The following is a 20145-nucleotide window of genomic DNA, read 5'->3' as shown; positions in this document are numbered from 1 at the left end:
TAGTTAGTTATTTTAATTAGTTTTAGTTAAATAATTTAGATATTTCCTCAACATCAGATTACAGTTACAAAACATTCACCATATGGGAGCGTTTATCATCAAATATTGTTTTGTTCTCCTGTTCTACGGAAATAAGAACTGATTTATTTGTTTGTTTTCTTCAAAGGATGAAATTTGCCAGATGCTTTTAAGTCATTATACAGGTGTTTGGACGTGAGGCTATGTAATTTAACACCAGCCGCTGTGGCCACAAAATCACAACAGTATAATGGTTAGAATGTAGCATAAGAAAAGCACGAGTAGAGAAGAGCCATTGAGTCAGCCAACTGACTCGGTGATGACAGTTATACAACAAAATCTAGCTAACATTAGCCACAATGTGCTGATGGTCATACCAGACCAAGTAGGGCCATACCAGCAAAATCCCTGAGTATATTGGATTGAGCAAAGTTGTGTTTTATTGCTTATAAATTCAACTTTTTATTTGTATGAGGAAGGATGTGTTATTTTTTTCTTTCAAAACTTACATAGCCCCAAGGTTATATGCTGTAATCCCCAGACCTTTAGGCAATGTATTTTTTGGGTTGTACACACCAGTTTTTGTTGCTACATACATTTTCCTCACAGCAAACCGAGGATTAATATTGGAAGAGAAGCGAGAGGGACGAGATGGAGGAAAAAGGTAGCCAGGGATAGAGAGAGAAAAGAGAAAGTGACTAGAGGCACTGACAGGGTGAAGAAAGTGAGAGCCCTCGTATATCTCCAGTTTTCTATTATTCATGAGTTACAAGAAGCAGTGGAGGGGAAGGAGGGGAAGAGATTGCAGCTTTCCATCTTACCCTTGAGTGTAGTCTTCTATAGCACCATCTGTCTCGAGCTCCTATCTTTCTCCATCTCTTTTATTTTCCCTCCAGGTCTATCACTCATTTCTCTCTCTTTCTTTGTTGTCTCTTGCAGATTTGAATTTAATGGTTTTGCATACATATCCCGGAGCCAGAGCTGCTATAGGAGGCTAAGAAAAACTGTAAGTTAACAAATGAAAACTTAACTGTCATGAGCCGAAGAACTGCAGATTCTCTGGCTCGCATAATACCGAAGCACAGCTAAAAGGCAAGTGGCAGGAGAGTCTGATTGCAGCTGTCGGCGTAGTGTGCGACGCTTTGATTGGCTCGTGGGGTACAAGAACGCCCCATTTGACTTTCTTCTCTACTTTCTTAATGCACAGCTGGTTCTGGCTGTAAGCTACTACCAATGTGGCAACCTCCAGTTCTATGTCACTCCTCCGCATTCCCAAGATGGAAACTTACGATCATTGGTTGCAAAAAAAACATGGCGACGGCTAGGGGTGCAACGGATCACAAAACTCACGGTTCGGATTGCGGTTTTTGAGTCACGGTTCGGATAATTATTTGGATCAGCAAAGAAAGGGGGAGGAGACAAATATAACTTTGCTTTCCATTTATTAATTAAAATAACTTCAAGAACACTTAAAGCAAATAACTTTGGGCTATAGTCTTACATGAAAACCACAATGTTTAAGATATTTATTTTCATAAAGATGAGAATATATCTACATTACCTGGTGAAAGGGTAGCGCCACATGTGTCTGTGTGACTCTCACAGAGGGGGCGTGTCTGAAGCACCGGACTTTAAATCTCCACTCCCCCGTGGTGAGCTGTCAGTCTTTTCCTTTTCATAGAGGACCGATCTTCATACTGAAGTGGGTGCGTGAGGGGATTTCGTAACATGGCTCATGCACTTTAACCAGATTTTGAAATCCTTTGTTTTCCAAAACGGAGTGTCCCCCATTTTTTTCCCTCAGTGAAAGAAATTTAAATTGCCAACAATATTGAAGATGTACACTAGGCAGTGATACAAGGGCCGCTCTTATCCTAGATTGCGGTTGAACATGTTGTACACTTGTTTCACTTGCACAGGTTGATACAAAACTCACACAAAAAACACACAAAAAACAACCAAGTTGTCTAAAAATCTTCTACTTTATTCAGTAAGATAAATGTTTTTTGTAAAACATTCAATAAAAAATGATCTTCAATTTATTGCTCATTGTCATCTTTACACTAGGACTTGATCTGATGCATATTTATTTTTTTCCCAAAGCACTCTCACAAGGAATATGTTGCTAGATATTTAGACAAGATTTTATGCTGTCACTATAATAGTAATAACTTGCATACATACGCACGTTCAGGTTATATAAAAACAAACCAAACAACAAAACAGAGAAGGGACAGGCGGACTCAGGAATCCTCTCACGTACTTTCGGAGCAGCATTTGTTGCTTTTCCAGCGGTGTTGTAAGAGCAAAAAAAAAAGTTTCAAACCGTTGAGTCGTGAGATCATGTTGGCAGAGGGAATAAACTTAAGCCTGACACTGGAAAAACTACAAACCTGAAGCCCAGAGCTTCACATCTTTATACCGCGGAAGCCGTTTTAAAAGCGCCCCCTACATGCATTAATCATGAAATTACAAGGCTATATTTTAACGCAAACCTAAGTATCATTCTGTCAACTAGTAAACACACATTGTAAATTAAAAAATGAAATAAAACCAAAATAAGCGAGGCGCATACTGTACATGCCAGTGAACCACAGATCCTCAAAGATGGCTCCATTCGGCATCGCCATGTTGCATATATGCTTATTGTTGATCATCTAAATTCTGTGGCCTCACTTCAGCTACAGTGATACGATTTTAACATTTGCAATTTCCTTTTTTGTTGTTCACAAAAAGTATTTTAATAAATCTAAAACACGTCAGTATGATTGGATGGAATCTTTGCTCGTCGGACATGTTTTACAGGAAGTAAGGGGTCGTTCACATGCTGCGGTTGTTGTTTTTTGGCGCCCTCGTATTCATTGTTGACAACGTAGACGTGCGGAAGGCACGCTCAAAAGCGAGAGCGAAACTGTTGCCATTTTCAGGGCGAGACGGCTGCGTCCCAAGATTAAAAATTGTTCAACTTTTGGAACCTGTAGTGCGGTGTGCATATCATGTGATGAGGAACAACCAATCACAGACGGCAGATATCTTTTTGTTTTTCCTTTCTTAAATATTTAAAAGTTACTTTCGGGCTCCCCAGAGTTTTACGATCTGTCCCATCCGTCACCCTTTCCGTCCAAGAACGTCACAACATCCGGTTGAAAGGTCAGCCCGACTGACAACCATCTACTTTGTTTAGTTCAGTCAGTGAGGCTTACTGCTAAATTACCGCATCATCATCGCCATTGCAGCGCGCAGGTTTTGGTTGCTTGGTAAGAGCAGGCTACCAACATCCCCACGCACCTCCAGATAAAAAGATGAACGCGGTACGGCTGGTTTTTCCACGTGTGAACGACCCCTATGAAGTGCAGGTCTAAGACCGACGCTAGCATGTTTGATAAAAACACAAACATTTAGAAGCATGTCATGGACCATATACTTGAGTTTAGCTTTTTTAAAGAGGAAAATTTTATATTTAAAGTTGCATGTTTTATGACCAAAGTCATCCAAGCAATGAGTAGCATTCGGGGAAATGGGTCATCTAGAAGGAAATGTATATAATGAGAGTCATTACAGTACTGAGATGATGTGAGGCTCCCCTGTCCCAAGTCATTTAGAGAATCCCATTCCTTGCCACTCTTCCCCTCATACACATTCTCAATAAGCAGCGTGTGCGTGTGTGTGTGTTTTGTTGATCTTCACTGCCTCAGGCCTGTAGGTGTGTGTGCATGTACAGTATGTGTGTGTGTGTGCTTCACAATCCACAAGGGGAGACTTATGTTTAATTTTATGCACTAAAAATATTTTAAGTTCCGCACAAAACAACACACAGTTACAGTCACCTGCACACACAGGCCAATTCTGAGGTCAGTGGTTATCATGCCACGTATTTACATTCTTGTTTTAAGGAAACTGTGTACAAGGCAGTAAGTAGATGGTGATCTGGCAAGGTTTAGTCTTTTTTTTTTTTTTCTTCCGAGAAGAGGACACAAAAACTAAAGGTGACGGAAAGGTCTCATCAAATAAATAAATAAATAAATAAAGCAAGTAAAGATCAATAAGTTAATAAGTTAAAGGGGGTCTGTCTGTACATGTGTGGAGAGAGATGGCGTGTGTGTGTGTGCACGCGCACGGTTCTGCCTGATGCCCTGTGCGAGCATGTCTCTGTGTGTTGTCCTCAGGGGGCTGTCGCTAAGGAGGAGGAGCAGTAAACTCAACCCCAACAACCCCCCAGAGACCCATAGCGCCCTTGTGCACTGACAACACGAACAGAGCTGCCGTGAAACTTTCCGACCTAATGACACCGGGGCAAAAACAACACCGGTTGATGATCAAGTCTTCGGAATGTAGATGCGATATCCGGAGTCGCATGAAATCGGACCGGACACACGATGACAACTGTTGGGAGTCGCACAACGCTGTCACACTGAGTCGTTCTTCTAAGCTCGTGCATGTTTTTTCTTCGCTTGTTTCTTGGATGGCGGCCGATCGGAACGGCCTCTGTGCCTTTTTTAAAATCTTTTTTATAGTTTAGTTTAGTTCGTCAATCACAGACTTGCGCAATCTATTGAATTTCATATTCAAATGTCCTAAAACCTTGTTTTTATGTTCATTTCGTAAGAGCAAGTGGTTGACATCTCAACGTTCCCCCGGCAGATCTACGGTCAGTCTGGCAGTGAGAATGTGACTACAGTTTATTACAACTCATCAAAAATGGAAGAAAAAAAAAAAAAAGTAAAGCTGCTATGCACACAATGAAGAGTAGGGATTGTAGAAAGCGTGTCGACTGGCAGCTGCATAAATATCATATATCATACAGAGACATGTAATAGGAGTATTGATCATCATACATCATATGCAATCGCCGTGGCAGGAATAAACTTGCAGTGGATGAGTGGCGGTCAGGGGGGAAAAAACAGTTTGGAGTGTGTGTGTCTCTGTGCCCTTGTTGGAGTGCATGTTCAGGTAAGTCGGGGGGGGGGTGGACGGACATCAGCTGTTGTACATTCAAGGTGAGAGAGGTTAGGAGGCGCTGTCCCGCCGTGGCCTGACAGGAGGGTCAGGTCCAGGGGGGTCATCTGTAGGTGCGTGTTGGTCAGAGTGGTTAAAGGTGGAAGGTTGTGGCAGTGCTGGTTGATTTCTTCTAGAGAAGGATGCACTTTCCTTTCTCCACCCACGGGTTGCTCTTCATCAGCTCTGGGTTCAGGAAGGGGTCCTCCGGGACACCGTCCTCTATCCACTTTACCAAACTTTGTGGAGAGAGAGAGAGAGAAATTTCTCAAATTCCAGAGGAAGTTTAGCACCACAATCCATCCTCTATCCACATTCTCTCTTTTTCCATACAAGGCATGAAAGAGAGAGAGAGAACATTTCAGTCCATCTAGCTTAGCCAAAATATCTCTTTGCTTCTTTCCAAGCCCTGTTGTTGTCATCGGTAACTTTAACTTAACAATAAGAGCGTATTCCTGATATGGCACGCACAGCGCAGGAAAACAAACTGCTGAATTGACGTCTTTTTTGTCAAAGAACATAAAGAGAGATTATGGTAACATTTAAAATATTTACATTGTTATCGCGTCTTTCTTGCATGTTGATATCGTCATAGTTAGTGCCGCATCGTCTCGTCTTAGTCGTGGAAAGGGCGGTCGCTGACAAACATATTTAGTCACAGTTTTCATTACCTAAATGAACACTAATACTTTGCTGCATAGATAATAGCAATCAGATGCAAAAAAGGGCAAATGGCACGCTGCAAAACTTTGTCACTGTGTTTGCGCTGTAATTTCGTAAGCGTAATATCGTTAGCGTAATATCCGTATAATTTCGTCAGTATAATTTCGTCAGTGTAATGTCGTCAGTGTAATGTCGTCAGTGTAATGTCGTTAGCGTAATGTCGTTAGCGTAATGTCGTCAGCGTAATGTCGTTAGCATAATATGGTTGGCGTAATATCGTTAGTATAATATGGTTGGCGTAATATCGTTAGCGTAATGCCGTCAGTGTAATGTCATTGCGAAACCTTGAGATGGAAATTATGCCCAATTCATGGTGCTATTTGCGGCTGCAAATCCATTCTTCGTGAATTTGCCCGTGAGTGTACTGAAATTAGCAAAAGTGTGTTTTATTGCCTCAGGAATTTAACTTCTCATTTGTAAAAAGAATTTTAAGTACTTTTAAGTGAATATATATATATATATATATATATATATATTAGATTCACAATAGTTTCAAAACACTGACCCTGAGTACTGTACATGAAAAACAGACTCAGAAGTGTTTCTTGTGAGCTCCCTTGATTGGCCCTTAATCTGCTGCCGCTGCAGTGAGAGCATGAGACGGACAAAGAGAGCGCTGAACAGAAACTAATGACGGCCGCAGCTTTGCTTAATGACTCCACGTGCGCTGCGACTGTGACAATAGCCTTCGAGGCAGCATTAGTTAATGAAGCCATATCACTGCATTATTGCTGTGGTGGAATGACTAATGCTGTTCGACTCAAAGTCATGGTGTTCATGTAATCATTGTACTCATCACAGTGAACAACAGCAGATATTGTTAGTAATCGTAATTGAATAACCCACTGAATACTTGAGCTAGCTCGGAAACAACCGCTGGTTAACCAATCTCAACTCGAGGTCCACTTAAGCATTTGTTCCGGAGCTTTCAACCATATCACACAGCCTTCTTTGGCTAGATCTCAACTAACTAAAAGAAAAACCTTGGCTTGAAAATGCTGTATTCAAGTATTCAGTTTCAAACTTGATCCACTGTGTGAGCAACATTTAAATGTGTGTGTCTAACTATAACATGTTTTTATGTGTGCTATAAATCGAGATGAAATGAAAAATGCCCTTTTAACCCTTTTTGGATCACATCCCTGGTCAAATTGTGCACCGATATAACAATATATGCAAAGATATTTAGAGATATTTTAGAGATTTAAATCCCTCTCGTAACTGTACACCGCTCAAATATTCAGTTTCACTGGGGAAATACTTCCAACACAGAAGCTCTAACTTCCGTTTCACTGGGAATCTAAAGGGACAGTGTGAAGTATTCGGCGACATCTAGCGGCGTGGTTCCATTTTGCAAAGGGTAATGTGAGCCGCTGAGTGCAATACCACGATAACGGCGTTATCTATTAATCTATTAATCTTATTCTAAGCTAACTAAAACACAAGGACTTTTAGTTTCAGAGGATTATACACTGATGAAAACTTAGTTGGAATATTAGATTCCATTTCTGCTAATAGATCCTGCTAAATGCTACACACTGGCAAAAACAAAGCTATTTCATTTCAGAGCTATTCATCACAGTGGTTTTTGGGGGATTGAACTCTGTGCAGGTGCTTGTAGAGCTATTACGGTCCAACTACTCACTCAGTCACCGTTTTGGAGGACTTCTCTCGTTTGAAGGCCAGCTGGTACTTGAGGCTCTCCACCTCCTTCTTCATCTGGGGCAGGTCCAACTCGTCCATGGCTGCAGCTCAATGTGGGGCTTTTCTACCTGTGCACAGTGGGGGAGGGACCGGTTAAATTTATGCAGCACATAATACCGTTTAACGGTAGTCAGACGCACTCCGCGCAACCGTGCCCTGCAGCGAGAACACCACGAAAAATGCATCCGATTTATAACGGCTGCTTAGCGATTCCACCTCCAGGAGGGGGAGAATGGAGGCTATTAAACGTTAAGAGTACAAACCCACTTAACACCACAGGATACAGTGGTTGTGTCCTTGGGGCTGCATGTTTCCACTTTGAGAAAAGTTCCTCAGCTTTAATGAAAATTACTAATTAAATGATGTCAGCGACCGTTTTGACGGCAGTTCGACAGCACATCAATTGTATGCAAATTTTGGTTAATTTCTTCTATATTGCCTCTGGCAGCGAATGCAGGTCAGAGGAGAGTAGTTGATATTCAATAGAGGGAGGGGAAACAGAAAATGTTTGTGCTTCTATGCCGAAAAAAGGAACAGCCTGTACTTGTGCCGCATCCCATTTCTTCTCATTTGCCCTCAATCTTACCCCATCCCATTGAGTGTGCTTTCAAAATATAGTGATGTCCCAACATAGAACTTCACTCCGTGAGATGAGTGGCTAAGCCCCCTCACATCGAGGGCAGTAGAAGGGAATAATTCAGCTTCAGGCTGCTTGTGATCCTCTATTACGGTGATTCCCAAATAGGCGTTCATGTCTGCAGTTGCCACGGGCAACATTGTGGAGTAAACAAAAAGAAAATTCACATATTGAGTTATCTGAAACACCAGATCACTGGTACTGGTGATTGAGAGTGCATGAAAGCTAGTGGGTTCTACAGTGTTCTGTACATGACACCAGCCCTTGATTGAATTTTCCCAGCAAACCTTGTGCTCCTTAAACTAACTCAAATCCGAGCCACTTAGCCAGTCCTCAGTCACCCGTTGCTGCATAGAATTAATAGCTTATTCATAGTACTCACAGCTGTCAATTTGTAAGATTACCACAGTATATTTAGGACTTCACATCACCATACACATTTGGTTGGGTTAAAGTGAAATGTATGGTGGGCCATGGCCAGTTTGCACCGCTACCTCATATGTAAAGATCAGGAAAACACATTATCATATATTTATATAGAATTAATAACTGGAATTTGTCACTCAGGACACTGCAGGCAAGAAAGCCAAACCAGTGGTCAACTCTCCGACAGCAATATTGTCTCCATTCTCATCCGCTACATCTTTTTCTTTGTCTGTTCCTCCCTCTCTTTCTCCCTCCCTCCCTCTCTCTCTCTTTCTCTCACTCCCCACCCACGCTCTATGCCCACTATACCCTCTCAACAATACTCTTTCCCTCTTGTGTGTGCACCAGTGTGTGTGCACGCCTGTGTGACTCATTTGAGGATTCGGGTGAGCCGAGCGCTTGTCTGGTCTGTACTCGGAATCGATCCCACTGAGGTGCTTCAGCACAGAAACAACAATGGTACATTTTTAAGGGACATTGAATAGTACTTGATATTGCGAGGCAGGAAATAGCTGCTCTGAATTCAACACCTACTTCACCGCATGGTCAGGCTGCTAATGAGTGGCATGCACCACAATAAGCATTTGTTTTATTCTTATTTAAAAGGCTCTGAAACTCTATTTTTAACCGAATGCAGAGTAGTTCGATTTGGAAAAAAATATTTAGTAAAAACAAGAATCTAATGATGCAAAAACATACATGCTTTTTTGTCTACATATGGTCCTGCCACATATTATAAAATAATGTTCCATACCATTCCCTCAAAATGGATATTTAAGATGTTGGAACAGAATTAATCAATCATCTGCCTTATCATCTAAAACTCCCCGTTTACACAGAGATGAATCGTTAGAAAAGGCATTCGCAGCAAAAACATTATTTTCCCAAGGTTGTTTTTCCCATTTCCCATTTTTCTTGCAGCAAAAGTTCAAACCCAATCAAATCAAGCAAGAGGCAAGCTTCACCACTTTACCACATCCATCCTGTTTTGCTGCCGCTAGATGTGGTATTAATCACATTTGATGTAGGAGTTCCGCATGCAGCCCCACTCCACAGACTCCATTTGCCATTTAGCCCAACTCAACCCAACAAAGTCAGATTGTATAGAAGTCTATGAGAAAATGACTCTACTTCTCTCTTGATTTATTCCCTCAGTAAACATTGTAAACATGAGTTTATGGTCTCAATCTCTAGTTTCAAGTCTTCTTCAATACAGCATGATGTTCATTTAGTAAATTATGGTCCATTTAGAGTCAAATAGACCGTAAAGCAGGGTATGCTTTAGGGCGGGGCTACACGCTGATTGACAGGTCGCTGCTGCTACCAGAGACACATAGGGTGTCTCTACGTCTCTCCTCTGCATTCCAAATATGGTAACTTCCATTCATTGGCTGCAAAAAAACAATACGCCGACTGCCGTAATCCAAGATGGCGAAGGCGATATCGCCAAACTCGAGGCTTCGTGACAGCAGTCCACAAACCAATGAGTGATGTCACCATGACTACATCCACTTGTTATACAGTCTATGGTCCAATATTACAATAATGTCTACTAGGAGGGACAAGAAAAGGTTGTGCGTGTTCTTTTGTGAGTTTGAGGAAAACACCAGGTGCAATATTATATCACGAAAAGTGTGTGTGTGTACCACCAATATTAGAGAGCCGGAGAGAGGCAGAGAGATGGCTAGGTCCTGGCTGAGATCAGGCCTCAGCAGCATCCTCCAGAGACGACAGGAGGATTGAATGCTTTTCCTCTCTCTCACTCACCTTCTCCCTCATCCATGTTTCCCCCTCTCTCACCTCTATTTGTCTGCTCTATCCATCTTTTCCCCCGGGCCCTACCTCATTGGCTGTCTCATTTTCTCGCTTACTAATAGAAACCTGAAACCTTTGGGATTTTTAACCTGGCACAGGACAAACCACAGCTCTGTGGATGAAACAATTATAATCGTGATCGCCATTTGGTCCTCCATTTTACGTTTTATTTTAAGGCAAAATTAAAGTTATCAAATATTTTTGCATTAAATATTTTTGTGAGCACCCGCGTTTTTCCTCTTAAATGTACCTCAACATCACTTGCCATCATTCGGAATTATTTTATCTAGTGCTGGGCGGTATGACCAAAAATGTGTATCACAGTATTTTGTGAGATTATGGTGGTTTCACGGTATTTTTTTTTCTGCGTTAACGCATTAATTAATTAACGCTGAAAATTATTTTATCACGCGTTTAGTTATTAAGCAGACATTTTTAACACGATAGCCGGTCGGCCAACCAGCCAGCGAGCCGTGAACAGCTGTTTGTGTGGCGTGTCTTCCGTCACTTCCTGTTTCCTTCACCTACATTCCCCTGGGTCCTAAGTCCCTCCATGTACAGCTTCTTATCACCCTCTGTGTACCAACGTGAATTTATAACAAATACCACACATATTACGGTAATCAGCGTTGCGTATGTGTCAAACCAAAATACCCAAAAAAGCAAAAAAAAGATTCATTTAAATTATTTTTTTAGAGTTTTTAAAGTTTTGTTTGGAATATGTATAATAAGCATATCATTTAGTTATCGCTACTGAGAATTTAACAAACATAAAAACATGACGTAGATAGGTTTGCAGTTTTCAAGATGTAAATTTCAGATTGCATCTATTACACGCATGAAAATAAAGTTGTGAACACCGGCTGAATATCATTAGAATCATTATAACTGTATTATAACTGCTACTGTGTAAAGAGAATACTGCTGTTAAAAAGAACCGTATTTGTTTTAAAGTGTTTGCAAACTAAATGTTATTGCACTTTTGTTCATATAGCAGTACTTTTCAAATAAAAGTACACTACTTTTGAATTCATTGTTGAATTTTGTGCATAATGCGATTAATCGCAAAAAAATCATGCGATTAATCGCAATAAAAAATTGTAATCGTTGCCCAGCACTAGTATAAAGGCTGTGATTACTATAGAGTTTGCTTGGCCCCACAAAATGTTACAATATATGAATGAATCAGAATGCATTAAACAGTTGCAGAATGTAAACAATTTTTATTGTGCAAACGGCAACGTAGTTAAAACAGAACTTAAAAATAAATAGATATGCCAACAACTTAAACATGGCTTCCTTTTGAAAACAAAATATTTAAAAATAGTTGTATAAACACTATAAACTGACCTAAAATACTCAAAGTATTTAAGTATTCAAAGAGATATTTCTCAAACGTTTTATTGCACAAGTAAGAAACAAGCCTGGTATTAATTCACATTATCCTTCAAGCTACAGTATTCAAGTATTCAAAGGGCTATATTGCGCTTGCTTTTCTTTTCTTGGTACATATGCAGGAACCATTATGAACATTACCTGTACAAATTACCATTATGAACATTACCTGTACAAATGACCAAAAACAGGTTTTGGTAATTGAAGCTCCTCGAGACATTACAAATTTTGTGCCAGGAAAACCAGTCTGTCCACAGCATCTGGTTTCAGTGCGGACCTGTGGCAGGTGACAATGTTCCCACCGGTGCTGAAAGCTCTCTCAGATGGGGCACTGGTGGCAGGAATACACAGATACTTCCTGGCTAGCTTTGCTACACAAGGGAAATTTGCTTGGTGGCATTTCCACCACTCCAATGGGTCAGTGTCACTGTCGACCTCCACGGCCTACAGGTAGCTTCTCAGCTCCACTTTAATAGTCTCCTCGTCTGAGAGAGTTGCTCTGCTCTCAGCTGTGCTGCTGCCCTGCTTTTTGAAAAAGCTGGCCAAACTCTTTTTTCTTTTTACCTCAGGTTCAGCTGCTGCTGCTGCCACAGCCCTTGGGAGAGCTGATGAAGTGCCAGTGGTGTCTGCCTGTTGCTCTGTCAGCAGTGATTTGATCTCTTCTACTGCTCTAGCTTTGATTTCATCAACCTTTTCATTCTTGATGTAGGTAGTTTTGAAGCGGGGATCAAGAAGAGAAGCCATGTCTAGCAGGTCATCTGTGCCAGGATCTGAGTACTTTTCATTCAAGTAGGTTAGAATGGTTGTCTTCATGTCCTTGGTCAGTTGAGTGTCATTTTCTCCCTCAGCAAGAATGGTTTCATTGAAGAGGTGGGGTACTGGCCTGAGGTATGAGACACTAACATAGGTAAACACCTGGTTTACTGCCTCCGGCACATCCATGTCCTGCCAGCTGTGCCTTGTTTTCTTGTCAGCTTTCAACACCTGACTTATGGCTCTCTCCTGCTCAGTCAGTCTTTGGATCATTTTTTGTCGTGATCCTCACATAGCTGGCTTTGGCAGGCCAAGTTCAGCCTGAGCAATGGCCAGGTCCCTCTTCCTTTTCCAGGAGTACGAGAAGGCACCAACAATTGTTTTTGCACACACCGACTACACGTTCTATGCGGGTATCTTTTACACTAAAACCAACAAACACAATGTTTAGTACTTTTTTGCTATTAAGAAATATTATAGCCTGCTAATTCAAACGTTAATAAAAACACCATCCATTTTTGAAAACACACAATTTTAAATATTTACTACTTTTAGGCTATTAATAATATAATTACTTCAAAAAAACAAATTGTTTTATTAATACAAATATTCATATTTACCTATGGCAAGGTGAAGCCTGTGTCCAAAACATTGGAGTCTTCTCCAATCATTCAGCTGGACTGCCTTCACGATGTTGGCCCCACTGTCAGTTGTTAGGGTCACCTGCCTCTCCTCTCCCAGTCTCCAGGAATCAAGCGCCTCTCTCAAGCCTTGTGCAATTATTTCTCCGGTCTCGTCGTCTGGGAAATACGACGTTTGCAAACAGTGGTTGCGCAACTCCCAGTCATCACTGATGAAGTGCACCGTTATGCTGAGGTATGGCTCCATTGTGCGACTTGACCACAGGTCCGTTGTTGTAGAAAAGTGGACGACTGTACGTAGCTCCGCTTCCAGCATGCTTCGGTGTTGCTCGTATAAAGTTGGGATAGCAGTTTGGCTGAAGTATTTTCGCTCCAGTAAGACATACCTTGGATCCAGTGTTTTAACCATTGCTCTGAACCCGTCTTTGTCGACTGTCTGTAGCGGGACGATGTCCTTGCAGAGGTGGATCGTTATTGCGTCCGTAATGTCACGCTACCGATTGCTTTTTTTCTCATAAGCACTGCCTCGAGCAAATGCCTCTTGAAGCGTTGTCTGACCCTTTGGCTTGACTGATTCACTCGCACTGACATTACTGGTTGACGGCCTCGAATCCGAGGACCGTAATCGCATACACTCTTCGTATTCCAATAGGTTTTCGGCTGAGGTGATGGAGTACATTGCTAGTGTTGCCACCAGAGGCAACAACAGCGGCTCGACAAACTTTACAATATATCGTCTTTTGATCTACGTCGGATTTACGGATCTACGCAGTAGTTTCGGCTGTGCATGGCGGTATATGAAAAATTTATATCATAAGGGAAATTAAAACCGGTATACCGCCCAGCACTAATTTTATCCAACGGTCGATTATTTAAACCGAGCTCCAATGCAATTTTGGGGGTGGGGTTAAGTCCAGTAAGGTTACGTCTCATACGCAAAGATTTCTGCTTATGTATTATACACCCGGGCAATTCTCACGTACAAAACAAATCCACATACTATGCAGTGGGAAGGCAACACATACTCAATTTTACTTTATACTTAGTATGAGTACTATAAATAGTATGAATACTATGTGAGTATAAGATTTCGAACAAAGCCTTGATGTCAAAGCGATGTTTTGCTCCTGTCACTCATCACTCCATTATATTGTCCCCATTCTCTTCTCGCCATCGTTTACCTTTTCCATTGTCCTGTCAAACTCTCGCTCTCAAATTACTCTGCCTCTCATTTGCTCAACAGCCACTCATGCGTCTCCGTGTTTTATCTTCATTTTACCAGCTAATTAACACCTGAGCAAATGTTAATCTTCAGACGACGGGCGATGCAACCAATAAAATCGAAATTGCGGAAATGAGTGTTGCCGTGCGGCTTACTGTTGTCTTAGGCTTTGAGGTTTAAATCAAAGATATTGGTCGAGGCAGGTTTTCCCCTGTGCTGTGCTGCATTTTCACCGTCTTCCTTTCATCGCTCTCTCTCATATCTGTTTTCCATCCGTCCCCTGCCGTCTTCCACAGATGCCTCCGCACCAAGTGCTTCCTGTCCAGTTGCACACATTTCAAAACGGTTAATCCGATGCTCCACACATGGTCAATGTCTCTTTCTCTCTGTTGCCCAGGCAGGAGCTATTATGGCTGTTACTGATAAAATGAAAACCTCCAAAATAACACATCCCATCCAAACCAGCTGTCACATTTAAAGGTGCTTGTGTAATTTTATTCAAACATCAATATATATCTTTGACAAAATTATTATAAACCATTCTCGTGAACCCTCGTCTGTTTACTGTCACATGGATGCTGTCAGTCTCCTCAAAGCTCCTCTCACCGTACCGAAGAGTATAAACACGTGTGATGTCCTTTTTTTTTTTCATGGTTACCATCAGGTAAAACCATAGCCTGTATATAAGAAGTGGACATAGTTATCATGGCGTCACTCATTGGTTTGTGGACTGTCATTATGAAGCCTCAAGTTCGGCAATTTGGCCGTCGCCATCTTGGATTATGGCCGTCGCCATGTTGACATTTTGCAACCAAAGAACAGAAGTTACCATATTTGGAATGCGGAGGAGTGACGTAATGACACCGTATACGGCTCTGGTAGCGACAGCGACCTGTCAATCACAGTAAACCCGCCCTAAAGCATACTCTGCTTTATGGTCTATTTGACTCTAAATGGATTATAATTTACTAAATGAACATCATGCTGTATTGAAGAAGGCTTGAGATTGAGACTATAAACTCATGTTTACAATGTTTACTGAGGTAATAAATCAAGAGAGAAGTAGGGTCATTTTCTCAGCTGCTCTCTCTCAAAGCTAGAAACCAGAGAAGAAAGTTTCAAACTTGTAAATTCATCGGGTATAAAGTGTGGGGTTGCTCCAAAAACAATGACTGGGGGATGTTTTTTGTTTTTTTTGTTCCAAAGTTCCAAGTTGTGTTCCAAGTTGTTCCAAGTTGTGAGACAGAAAATGTACCCATATACTCAGAACATCCTCCTGGGTGCTCTGTTTCATCTATAAAATCTTTCCCTATTCATAGTCTATGGAGGGGCTCCACACTTTATATTCGATGACATCACAAATTTGAGTTTCAGTGCTCTAGTTTTTGGAATTGGGAGAGAGTTCATGTTTTATTATTATTTTTGGACTGTCTCAAACAATAAGAATAACATGTATGAATTTTAAAAAATGGGCGTAGTGCCCCTTTAACACAAAGTACAGCTGAGGCTCTCGGGAATGTTATAAATCTGGCAGGTACTTGGTCATGAACCAAAGTCCCGGACACGTTAAAAATTTTTGACTTGACAATTGCGCTAGCCGAAAAAGTCAGGGGATCACTGAAGTCAGTAGCAGACATTTGAGGAAACCGGGGATGTCTGCGGAAAAGTTCATGGCGATCCATCTCGTAGTTGTTGAGATATTACAGTCTGGACCCAAGCGGTGGACTGTCTAAATGACAAACCGACTTTGCCATCCCTGGAGTCACGCTCGTCTGCTGCACCGGATCACTGTGTACCGTGTGATGTATTGTCCTCAACCCGGGCGCTGAGTCACTGTCGAGAGAAACTTTTTGTCGATATGTACATTTTTCTGTGTACCGTCTGAACCAGGCTTTGTCTGCGTTTGCGCTGGAACAACAGGGCCCACTGTGCTTTGCATAATATCCGACTTATGAAACACAGTGCGGTGCGGTCATGCCAGTAATCTCATTCTTCCAGCATTTATACTTTGACGATAATTCGTTGATGTAAATTTGCTACATTAGAAGACAAAGGTAATCCGATGTGAACCTGTAGCTCCGAGCAGCAGCGTGGGGTGTGTGGGCGAGGATGTGGAGCTGCAAGGGTGGTCGGGTTTGCCTCGAGTTTTTGCTCAGGAACTACGGAAGATGACGAACCAGTTAATTACATTTGCTTTATTAAAAACTACTCTTTTAGATCTTCTAATCAAACTTTTTTTTCTTTTTCTCCGCTTGAAGGCAATTTAGGCCAAATCCAGTATCTCCAGTGTGTTTCGTCACAGATAATTAACAACCTGCCGAGCCTCTGAAAAATGAGGTGTTTGGTCGTAGTGTGTACAGTACTGCTTTCTAGAGACATGTTTTGGTATGTGTGTGTGTGTGTGTGTGTGTGTGTGTGTGTGTGTGGTGGGGGCTGTGGGCTGGTTGTTTTGGGGGGGGTATGTAGGTTGCATGCTGATTTGGGTCAAATGCATCCAGAGATTAACCTCCACCCCCCCTGTCTCCTCCGCTGTCTATTCAGCCTCACAAACTAATACACTGTATGTGTGCGTGACAGTGGAGCAGGTGTGGCAAGCCGCGCTACAGCGCCAATGCTTAATGTGTTGAATCGCTCCGTCCAACTCGATGATCTATGAGGATGGTGGGGAGGGGAGCAGCTTGAAGGAGACAACCGAAAGGTGAAAGGGACGTCTAAAAAGTGAGTGAGTGAGTGAAAGAGGTGCAGATGTAAAAAGAGAAGAGGGTGAGACAGAGAGGGAGAGACGCAAAGGTAGAGAGACGGAAGGAAGCAAACGGAGTGAGAGTGCCACTATAGCTACTGCATTGTAAATAGAGACTAAAAATAGAAAGGAACAGGCAGAGCTCCCCTGACCAGCTGAGAGTGGAGGCTAAGAAAGAAGGAAGGGGCTCCTTGCTGAGATGCTGCTTGAGGGAAATAAATGGCAGGCGTTGACAGACGGTATTTGAGCTTTTTTACAGCCAGCCGGTCCGTTCGGCACTCCAACGAGCCCGGAGGCTGCTGGCACCAGTCCAGCTGATATCACACCAGCACGGCCCTGCCAACATGGGGACAAGTCCAGTCGATCGGAACCGATCAATATAGGCCTGAGCGAAAAACTTTAATTCGGCAATATAGACCCAGAGTGGTTCCATTGTTATTGGCGGAAATAACCGTTATAATGTGTAGCCAACTGAGCTGGACAAGGCTAACGTGTGTCTGTGGATGGGAGTGTGTGGCCCCCCACAGGGTGAAAAGGAGAATCAGAGCAAAGGGCGGAGCCAGAGGGGTGGCACGGCACCACCCTATTAGTATCATGGATGGATTACTGTAATGGCCTACCGTGCACAGAAATTCAAAACAACCACAAATAGACATAAAATGACTACAAAGACACGCAAAACAACTACAAAGAGACACAAGATTATTACAAAAAGACTCAAAACAACCATAAAGAGATGTAAAATGACTACTAAGACTGGCAAAATGACTACGAAAAGAAGCAAAACAACCACAAATAGACAAATAACAATTACACAGCCACATAAAACAACTACAAAGAGACATAAAACAACTATAAAAGGACACAAAATGACTACAGAAAGAGACGCAAAACAACTATTATGAGACGCAAAAAGACTACAGAGTCAGAAAATGACTACAAGGACATGAAAAACAACTAAAGAGAAATTCAAAACAACCACAAAGAGATAAAAATTACTACAAAGATGCTTAAAACCATTACAAAGAGTCAAATAACTACACAGCCACATAAAACAACTACAAAGAGACGCAATATGATTACAAAGAGAGAAGCAAAATGACAACCAAGACTCAAACAACTACGAAAAGACGCAAAACAACCACAAAGAGATCCAAAACGACTACAGAGAGATGCAAAACTGCCACAAAGACGACTAAAACAACTAAACACGGACACTTTTTGTCCGTTTTCATTCTGGATGTCCTACTCATTTGAGGGTCGGGGGCTGCTTTTACAGGTCCGTATCCAGGAGCCCGTTGTCTCATAATCTGTCAAGGCTATTTGGGGTTACAAATAGTGGTAATTTCTTTATAAAACTTCGTATTAGCATATTTAAAGTTTCTTTGGCATGCGTTTGTTACGCTGACCGAACCTGGGCTATTAATGTGTGACATTTTTACATTTTACACATGTGCCCCCCCCCCCTTGTTTAAAACTGTGCGCTAGTCTGGCCCCACTATTAGGAAGTTCCTCCAGCCGGCCCTGCTCAGAGCCAGTACAAGACAAACATCTTCAATCCTTAAAACAGGGCCAGGTGTGAAACAGAGAGATGGAGGAGGAGGAGGAGGGAGTGCAGAGGAGACATGTAACTTTTATGTAATATTCGTGGGTTCCATATGGCCCAGTATTGAGTTGTGTGTGTGTGTATGTGTGTGAGTGTGTTGGGAGGCTGGAGGCAGACAGTACAAAGTGTACAAAGTACACTTAAAATAAAGAGGTGATCCCATCCCTTGTATAGTCATATTTTTCTTCTTCTCATTAAATAACATCATTGAAACACATTTTCGAGCCAGTTTGATGCGGGAGGATTTTTGCAGCAGAAAGGCCTGTGATCAGGATATCACAGGAGACCCCATCGTGTTTCGGCACCACAGGCCCCGGTGAACGACTATAATAGTGAAATGTGTCTAAAACGGACAGTCGCATCTCTTACCTCACTGATGCGCCGGTGGAGGCTGTTGCTCTTTCCAAGTCTGACCGGTGCAGTTAAACCGGTGGGGGGGGACGGGGGAGAGAGAAGACGGCTGGACGGGCACACGGATAGAGGATCCCCGCTTTAAAACAGAGAACTGTTCGCACACTTAGTTTATCTCGTGGAGGCGGTGCGCACTCTCAGTATCCACTGCAAAAAAAGACTGAAGGTAAAATCCGCAGTCTCCGGAGTGAAAAAAAACAGACGATGACGACCAGTCTGAAACCGTCTGGAGAGCCGGAGGAGTCGCTCTGTACCCGGTTAGTCAGCCCGGTAGTTAGTCCGGTAGTCCGCTTTACGGTTGCTGCCGAAGCTGCCTAAGAACGAGGAGTATGTGTGCGTGTGTCTGTGTCTGTGTGTGTGTGTGTGTGTGTGGAGGGGGAGAAATAGGAAGCGGACAAGTTAACGAGCCGGTCCGTTGCGCGCGCGCTCCACCGTTCACTGTTTGGTTCTCTGCTGGGAGCCTCCTATAAGAGTGTGTGTGTGTGTGTGTTTGAGATAGAAAGAGAGAGAGAGTTCCCTGAGGATGCGTTTAGAGAGTTGGCCGGGCGAGGCGGAGGGAGGAGGGAGAGGAGGAGGTGTTTAAGCAGGTACACAGTCAAGGAAGGAAGGATTTCACTCTCACACTCTTCTGTGTGTGTGTGTAGCCCCTATTTGCCCCCCCCCCGTTGCCAGACTCTGGATTTCTGCCCTAATATGGCCACTTATAGCTCCATCTGCAAAAGACAGATTGAGGTCCTCACTGCAGTAGGAGGGGGGACATATTTGGGTTAGTTTTAATTTCACATATGAGAAATACTGCTTTTGAGACCACAGAAGAAGAGCCGGAGCTTGTTTGACCTCGCATGTGTCTACAGTTAAATCGCCGTTCCAGTGACTGTATTGCTCTCTGCTATGGTTTGAGCACCAGTTTGAGCACATTCTGAGTTGTAAAAAATACTGTTCAGGAACTAGCAGTGCTTAATGTGTGAGTCATCTCCAGCACTCGGTTGCAGCATTTCAGGCCCAAAATACATACCCAGGGTGCACTGCAGTTTTCAGTATAGACAGGTGGCTTCCTTC

General features: G+C 42.5%; 1 protein-coding gene across 1 annotated transcript; it reads right to left on the bottom strand.

Moving 5' to 3' along the window:
• Positions 1 to 1981: 1981 nt before the first annotated feature.
• Positions 1982 to 19573, bottom strand: gng13b (guanine nucleotide binding protein (G protein), gamma 13b). Its single transcript, XM_031876250.1, has 3 exons — positions 19045 to 19573; positions 7382 to 7508; positions 1982 to 5252 (listed from the first exon to the last, which is right to left on the bottom strand). Exons 2-3 carry the CDS (start codon positions 7477 to 7479, stop codon positions 5147 to 5149), a joined length of 204 nt encoding a protein of 67 aa, XP_031732110.1. The 5' UTR covers positions 7480 to 7508; positions 19045 to 19573; the 3' UTR covers positions 1982 to 5146.
• Between the last annotated feature and the right edge of the window lie 572 nt (positions 19574 to 20145).

Source organism: Anarrhichthys ocellatus, unplaced genomic scaffold (assembly GCF_004355925.1).
Source record: "Anarrhichthys ocellatus isolate YVR2014 unplaced genomic scaffold, GSC_Weel_1.0 scaffold106, whole genome shotgun sequence".
NCBI classification, from domain to species: Eukaryota; Metazoa; Chordata; class Actinopteri; order Perciformes; family Anarhichadidae; genus Anarrhichthys; species Anarrhichthys ocellatus.
This window is presented reverse-complemented; position numbering and strand designations above follow the sequence as displayed.